General features: G+C 50.7%; 1 protein-coding gene across 1 annotated transcript; it reads right to left on the bottom strand.

The window, feature by feature from the left end:
- Positions 1-906: 906 nt before the first annotated feature.
- Positions 907-7,541, bottom strand: Smim7 (small integral membrane protein 7). The gene is made up of 5 exons (XM_051178183.1): positions 7,494-7,541; positions 7,365-7,406; positions 6,657-6,709; positions 2,908-2,998; positions 907-1,624 (listed from the first exon to the last, which is right to left on the bottom strand). Exons 1-5 carry the CDS (start codon positions 7,517-7,519, stop codon positions 1,609-1,611), a joined length of 228 nt encoding a protein of 75 aa, XP_051034140.1. The 5' UTR covers positions 7,520-7,541; the 3' UTR covers positions 907-1,608.
- Between the last annotated feature and the right edge of the window lie 1,126 nt (positions 7,542-8,667).

Genomic DNA, 8,667 nt, shown 5'->3' with positions numbered 1-8,667 from the left:
GTGACATGTGTTTTATCAGAGTGCTAAGGGTGTAAAGGATGCGATCAATGCAGCTGTGCAACCCTGAACTTCAGCTTGACCTGGTTCAGTGATGCATTACCAGCATCTCTTTCCATGCTCCTAGGAACATCCTGAGTTACCATACAATTATGGCTTGGTTTGGTAGTGCACACGTGTGATCCTAGCCCTAAAGAGGTGAAGGCAGAGGGATTAGAGGTTCTAAACTAGCAGGCTGCATCAAGATGGTCTCAAAGACAAAATAAAACAAAACTTGATGTGGTGGTACACAATTGAGATCTCATCTCAGCACTTGAAGGATAGGAAATTCAAGGTCATCCTCAGCCACACAATGAGTGTGAGCCAGCCAGGGGTACCTGAGACCTTATCTAAAGACAGAAAAAAAGGGCTAGAGAGAGGGATCAGTGGTTAAGAGCACTGGTCACTGAAAAGGCCCAGCACCCACATGGCAGCTCACAACTGGCTGTAACTCCAGTTACAGATCAGATGCCTTCTGGAGGCACAGCATGTGCATGGTGCAGACACACATGCAGGCAGAATACCACATACATGAATTAGAACAACAGGGTGGTGGTGCACGCCTTTAATCCCAGTACTCGGGAGGCAAAGGCAGGCAGATCTCTGTGAGTTAGGCCAGCCTGGTCTACAGAGTTCTAGGATAGCCAGGGCTACATAAGAAGCCCTGTCTCAAAAAACCAAACCAAAATGAAAAATCCCATAGCAAATCAGCCGCTGCTGTCTTCCAATGCTGACCAAGGCCCCTCATCTTGCCACCAATGGCATGGCTGCCTCTGGACCTCATGAGTCTCAGCACTGAGCTCTCTTCAAACAGATCAGGAAATGCAAGCCAACATCACAAGCAATAAAGTCATGGTCACTGAGCAGTGATGGAGGAATGGCCCCAAAGTCACTTTATTATCAACCAGCTGGAAAGCACAGTAAGATGTCTGCTGACATGTTACCACCACCAACTCTTCTCAAGGCCTCTTTCAGAGAAGCCAAACATGTCACCCAGACCCTTGGTGGCTAACAGCTTAGAGTCTAAAGAGGAGGCTGATGTCCTTGGGGCAGGGGACCTGTTGCTTCCAAGTTCTGGGGTGACTTCAGCTGCCCCAGGTGAACCCTGTCATGGGGTGGGGGGAAATATTTAGGAGCAAGACCTCTCTGACCCCACACTGTCAGGTTCACCAGCATGGACCTTGCTGTGCAGAAGAGGGGACTCACTGTCACAGCAGCCCTGCATCTGGAGCCTGATCACACTGACTAAGAACAATCCATCAAATCAAACCAAAGCAACTACTAACAAGTCAACCAAACAGCCCAGGACAAGTTTTTGGCGATGCTGGGAGAGGTGGGATGCTAGGACATGTGAAAGATTAGGTGTGTCTTTCTCCTAAGGTATCATGGCTTTGTCCTGAAACCCTAGAGTGAACAGTGGCTGATGAGGGCCAGGTGGCTGGCAAGTGGACATTCTCCATCCAGATGAGCTCGAGCCCCCTGGGAAAGTCCCTGGTTTTCCGATGAGAAAGATTCTTGAAGTCATCAAAACAGAAATGGAGCCTCGACATCCATCAGGTGAGCTCTAGCTTCTCAAGAGCCAAACAGTCTGGAAAAGTCAGGGAGGAAATGGCCATGAGGATGGGAAGTGGCTAATGTAAAACCCTAGCACACTGCCAGGTGTGGTGATGCATGCTGGCTACCTCAGCACTCTGGAGGCCAAGCAGGACTGCACACTCAAGACCAGTCTGGGCTACACAGCAAGGCACTATCTCAAGCACACTGTTGGGGATTATATTCCATGACTGTCACCTAGACTCATCTGAAGAAGACTCAGAAGGTAAAAGTGCTTGCTGCCAAACCAGATGGCCTGAGTTTGAGCCACAGGATCAACATGTTAGAGAACCAACTCCAGCAAGCTGTCCTCTGTCCTCTGACCCCCATGAATGCACTGTGTAACACGCGCACCACCCCCAATTTCACACACATAAAATACTACAAAGACAAACAAAAAAATCAAAACACACACACACACACACTCTCTCTCACACACACACACTGTTGGCTGGACATTGAGGCATATGACTTTAATCCCAGAAGCATGCTGACACTGAGGCCAGCCTGCCAGGGGATGAACTCACATCCCTACCTCATTATCTATAAAAGCCATCTCAGTGGTCACACTCACCTGCGTCCCAGGACCGGCAAGTCTGAGGCAGAGGTATTGTAAATTTGAGGGCGCCTGCCTGGCCTACACAAACAAGATTCCGTCCCCCAAAATAAAAATCAAGCCAGGTGTGGTGGCCCACTCCTTTAATCCCAGCACTTGGGAGGCAGAAGCAGGTGGATCTCTGATTCAAGGCCAGTCTGGTCCACACAGTAAGTTCCAGGACACCCAGGGTTACACCCTGAGACGTCTCAAAAAACCAAAAACTGAATCAAATCAGAGGAAGTGGTCATAAAACAGAAACCAACTGTGACTTGTTCCTGTTGGCTTCTACCAAGGCCTTTGAGAAAGGTGTCAACAGCCTGCTGGACTTGGGAGCCACCAGCCAGTATAGGTTAACACCAATAGCAGGGGTTGGAGGAACATGGCCAAGTGGGATCTCGAGACCACACTCCAACTTTGGTTACAACCAGCCTGGAAGAGGCCCAGCATCCTCACATCCAGAGTTCTTACTTTGGAAGCAGAGGTAGCCCTTAAGAATCAACTAGGGGCTGGCAAGATGCATCAGTGAGTGCCTGCTGCCAAGTTTGGTGACCTGAGATGGGTCCCCAGGCCCACATGAGTGATAGGGAGAACTGTCCTTTGATGTACACACATGCAAACACATTGTGACAAGGTCAAGAGTACTGATGTGAGCGCCAGGCGCCAGGCAGGGCGGCACTCACGTAATCATGCACAGCATCATGAATACATTCCACAGGGCGATGAAGATTCGGAAGTACCTCAGGCTCAGCAAGAACTCCCGGATGTTGTCTCCTGTAAAGCCAGAAAGTATGGTTCAGAAGGCTGTCAGTCTGCCCACTGCCACCCAAACAGTAGCAGTTCCTGAACAATTACTGGAAACCACTAATCTTCAAAGCCTCCGATTAGTACTGGAAAAGGGTACGTGAAGTCTGTCCAATAAGAGTCTGTCCTGGGACATGGGCTCTACTTATCAGACCAAGGTTTGCTAGACCAAGAATTTGGGGCAGGGCCCAGAGAGAAGCATGAGCCCCAGAACCCAGCGCCTGCCACCACTCTGGTTTGGTTAGTTGGTTGTTTTGTTGCTTTTTAAAATGCTTTTTAAAAGTTTATGTTTTTCAAGACAAGGTTTCTCAGTGTAGTAGGAACGGCCCTGGAACTCACTCTGTACACTGGACTGGTCTTGAACTCACAGAGATCCACCTGCCTCTGCCTCCCAAGTGCTGGAACTAAAGGCACGCCCTACCATTGTCTGGCTAAAATGCTGACTTTTTTTTTTAAACCACAACAGGACATGTTCAAGTCCAAGGACAGACTGCAGGGGTCAGCATTGGTGGCTACTGTCTTTATTGGTTGGGCCACAAGGACTCACTACAGGCCTGAGGCTGGCTCCTAACTGCCTGAACTGCCTCCACACTGACTGCTCAGCCTCCCACCAGCTAAGATCACACACACCCATCACCTGTCCAGATTTTCTTTTGTTTTGCCTTGCTTTGTTTTTGTAGCCCAGGCTAGTTTTGAACTTACTATGTAGCTGAGGAGGACCTTGAACTCCTGAACCTCCTGAATCTTCTCTCCCAAATTCTGGGCTGACAGTCCTGTGCCACCACACCCAACTCACTGACATTTCAAATGGGGAAAAAATACCAAAAGCCTATTTTGTGAGACATAAAAATGATATTCAATCCAGACAGGCTTGGTGGCATCTGTCTGTAACTCAAGCACTCACCAGAATTGTGAAGTTTGAGCATATCTTGGGCTACATAAGATAGTGCCTCAAAAAAATCAAAACAACAAAGTGAGTCTTGAGACTGACTTCTAGAACCTTCTTCTAAGTATTAGTCAATCACACTCCCTGTTTCTCCAGAATCAAAATAACTGGTGATTAGGCGATCTATGGGGGTAACCTCAGGGCAGTACTGTGGTGATGTTTTGTTTATGCTCTAACAAATAAAGCTTGCCTGAAGATCAGAGTGCAAAGCTAGCCATAGCCATAAAGGCCAGGCAGTGGTGGTACACACCTGTAATCCCAGCACTAAGGAAACAATGGCAGACAGATCTCTGTTAGTTCAAGGCCCTGAGCTATAGGAAATTTATCCAGTCTAAAAGAGAGACAGAACTCTTACACAAAGGTGATCCCAGTACTTGGAATCCCATGCCTTTAATCCCAGCAGAGACAGGAGCTCAGTGCAGTCTGAGGTTCAGTGATGACCTCTTTTGTTTGAGCATTAGTAGAGGTGAGAACTCTCTAGTGGCTGGCTGCTTTACTTCTCTGATCTCTAGGCAAGCTTTATTTGTTAGATCATAAACAAAATATCACCACAAAGCACTGGTAGGTCAGGGCTGTCAACACCTGTCAAACAATGCAAGGCTGGAACTATTCCAGGCACCTGACACCCTTTGTCCTCTGTAGGGCCTTCACCTACTCCTCTCACTAAGTATGGGCATTACCATGGCACCCGATTAGCAGCCAGCAGCACCATCTGTCTGTCTACAGACAGAAACAGGAGACGCTAGGAGACATCTACCTCTAGGATGTTTGGAAAGCACCAATGAGCAAAGCCTAAACCCTTGTGCCCTGCTATCAGGTGGTTCAGTAGGTAAAGATGCTCATGTGCCAGCCTTGGTGACCAGAGGTCCAGCTGGGACTCACATAAAGGCAGAAAGGAGAGATTCCAGTTTTCATCTGAGCTCCACACAGGGCCACAGCACAGGTGTGTGCAGACCCTTTAATAAAACAGGAAAAACTTAGAAAGACTGCTCCTCCTACCCAGTGGACCAGCCCACATAATTCCTTGGTTCAGACACACAGAGAAAACAAGACATGTACTCCTACACAGAGATGGTCCAGGGCAACTAGGACATAAGTCTGTCAAGCTCCTGGGGCGGCTGACAGGAGGGCTCAGGTGTTGGGGGAAATAACCACAGGAGAGGTGACCACAAATGCACATCTACAGAGGAGACCAAAGAAGCTGGAAAGATTGACTGCAGCACAAGCTTGGCTCTGCCCTTCTGCAAGGGTGCTCTGGCTAGTCCCTGAACTGTCAGTGGACGCATACATCCTCTTGTGTGAATGGATGGCTACAATGGGCCAGGGTCTGGCATGTGTGCTTGTAAAAATGCAGCCACCAGGGTGAGATGGCTTAGTGGGTGAAGGCACATGTTACCAAACCTGGAACCTGAGTTCAAGCCCTAGCACCCCCATGGAAGATGACCCATATACAATGTCTTCTGACCTCTTATGTGAACCCACCACATAGAAACACAAAAACAAACATGCAACCACTGGGGCCTGCAAAATGGCTTTTTGGGTAAGAGTACTTGCCACCAAGCCTGATGACCTGAGTTTGATGCCCAGGACCCATATGACAGAAAGAGAGAATGGACTTCTGCAGCTGTCCTCTGCATGACATGACACAAGCACTCCCTCACATATATGTAAAATTAAAATCTGGCCATTAGGTCATGGGTGTCAGACAGGGTAGAGCAGGAAGAGTGTGTCTGGAGGAGGCCACTGGGAGGACGCCATGCTGGGAGAAGACAAGAGGCTCCAGACGGGGACCAGGCGCCCTTTGTTCCACTGTTGTCACCCACATTCTGCTATTTCTGACTCCTGATTCCAAACTCCCAGCCACCACAGCTTGAATTCATATCAGCAAAGCACAGCCCCAGGGCCTGATACAGAGCATCCATGGAGGAAAAGGGAGATGCAGCTTTAGTGATAGGTAGGAGGTGAATGGATCAGTAGATGGATGGATGAATGGGAGGGAGCAGAGATGGGTGTGTGGGTAGAGGGATGGGTGGGAGGGTAGAAAGATGGGTGAAAGGGCAGGTGGATGGGTCCTTGCCCAGAATGCATGGAACCCTGGGTTCCATTTCCAGCACCTGATAAACCAGAGGCAGTGACAGGGGCCTGCAACCTCAGCACTCAGGAGTAGAGGCAGGAGAACCAGGAGCTTGAGACTACTTTAGGCTACAAGTAAAACTGAAACCAGCCCAGGAACCATGAAATCCTGCCTCCAAAGAAAGAAAACAGAAAAGGAAAACCAAGTTTCCAATCCTGACTCTTGCCTCTTGCTCCTACCAACCTCAGGCAATGTCCTATCATGATGGCACCAGTCACCAAAAGGGCCCCTACCATGCCCCATTAACCCATGCTTCCAGCAGCACTGCCCTCCTAACACCCCATAATAGCCTCTGAATCACCCAGTGGTGAGTTGAACACGGTAGGACCTCTTTCTTCTACGCACACCCTGCCAGAGCTGCCAGGTCAGTGGCTGGCAACATGGTGGGCACACATTAAAGTGATGAGCAGGGCATGGCACTCCTGCTCAGGCTCCACAAGACCATGTCTCAACAATAAAAGGAAGACAGAAAAGCACAGGTTGGTGATAGAGAACAGGTGGCTGGGAATCATATTATGCAAGTGTAGAAGGCAGGAAGACAAGCTTACCTGTGCTGGGTTCCCTCGATTCCTCCCCGAAGCCTTGTGTGTCCTTCTTTTTCCTATAAACAACAGCAGATGACACCCACTCTCTGTGGAACATAAACACCACTGGGTCTCCTGACCCTGACACCCAGCTCGGAGGCCATGACCTGCCTCCACCTTCTTGTGTGACCTGGGGCAGTAATACAACCCTCTCAGGGGCACTACAGGCCATCACAGCTGGGTGTGCAGCCACAGACAGGGTAATCAGAGCGGCTCCAAACGCCAAAACAAAACAAAATTCTTGAGGGATGAGCCCGAGGCTCTTTGGAGATGCAAGCAGGACACCCAGGAACAGAGGGTGCATATTTTTTTAAAAATATTAATTTGTGAGTAAGAGGAATGAGTGTGCCATCCTATAGCACTTGCGTGGAGGTCAAAGAATAACCAACCCACAGGAGTCGGCTCTCATCTTCTACCATGCGAGCTCCGGGAACGGAACTTAGGCTTGGTGGCAAGCGCCTTGACCCGCTGAGCCATCTCCGGGCCGAGAGAGTACAGCTTTTAAGTCCCAGGAGTGGTACAGAACTGTCAAACGCCTTGGTAAGCAGCACCGGAGCATAGCTAGAGGGAAGACTAGAGGGGCGTGGACCACGCTCCGGGCAGGGCTAGCTCTGACGTAGGGTGTGGGCGGGGCCTGGACGTGGAGGACACCGCTCAGCGCGGCCTACTCACAGTTTAAAGTTGAGCACAGCCCCGGCATTCATCAGCAGAGTCCTGTGGAGGGATAGTTAGGTCACCAAGGCCATTCCCGCCCCGTCTGGCTGTCTCTCTCCAGCCTCTGACATCCCTTACTCTTATTACCCAAACAGCAGGATGTCTCCGATCATCCTCACAGCCGGTGTGCGAGCCAGAGCCGGAAGCGGAAGCTGCGAAGAGGGGCGGGGAGAGAAAAGAAGGAACCAATACTAAATCAACATTGGTCGGGTTCGGAAGGAGGGTGTGGCGTGATGTCACCCTCGGGGCGGAGTTTGGGGTGCGCACGCCTGCGCAGTGATGCGTGCTGAGGCACATCCCTACTGTGGATTCTGTTGGCTGGGCGACGGGTTCCGCGTCTCGGAAATTGTGCCCTTGACCCCTGAGCCGCCCCGAGGACGGAATACGGGTGCAGTGGGCTCCTTGGATATTGGCGCTACAGATGACTATGCTCTAAAAGAGCCCCTATTGGGCTCCGCGGAGCACTGCGACCCCAGCTCAGAGGGCATGCAGTGTGGGTCATGGTATCCCCTGCCTGGATTGTACGGCACGGTCCTCCCAGTTCTGACTCTGTTGTCCCAAGAAGAATGACGGTCCTGATCGGACAGATCTTACAGAACATGAGGCCTGAGCTGAGGTCCTGACTTGTGGGGCCTCCCGAAGGACCTATGGGACATAATGGGACACCTGTGGACATCTGGGCTGGAGTTGACAGAAGAGGAGGGTTTGGGTTGAAGTCACCTACAGGAGGCGGGGTTCTAACTTGCATATCCTCCTGAAGGCGGGCTTCTCCAAAATTAAACATGAAGCCGGGCGGTGGTGGCTCACGCCTTTAATCCTAGCACTCGGGAGGCAGAGGCAGGTGGTTCTCTGTGATGATTCGAGGCCAGCCTAGTCTATAGTGCTAGTTCCAGGACAGCCAGGACTACACAGTGAAATCCTGTCTCGATAAACAAAACAAAAACATGAAATTCTTGGCTGAGGTCTACCGAGGGCGGGGATCCTGATTGACTGGGATCCTGGGGAACAGGAGTCCTGATTAGGTTAGTCCCACGAAGAAGAGATAGGGTCCTAACTAAGTTGTACACAGACCAGAGTCCCGTTTAAGTGGACTGGATATAGGGGACTGATCCCTTACGTGGCTGCGCTAAACCGAGTTCTGACGTCCCTGGTGCCAGGCGCCTTGCGCTGGGTGGGGTTGGGCAGCCTCATCGCCCCTCCTCTCTCGGGGCCGGGCTGAAGGCGGTGCCTGGTAGCGGGGCGGGCTCAGTGGCGGGGGCTC

This window comes from Phodopus roborovskii, unplaced genomic scaffold (assembly GCF_943737965.1).
Source record: "Phodopus roborovskii unplaced genomic scaffold, PHOROB, whole genome shotgun sequence".
Classification (NCBI taxonomy): Eukaryota; Metazoa; Chordata; class Mammalia; order Rodentia; family Cricetidae; genus Phodopus; species Phodopus roborovskii.
The sequence above is the reverse complement of the archived record's forward strand: the minus strand, read 5'-3'. Positions and strand labels throughout refer to the sequence as shown.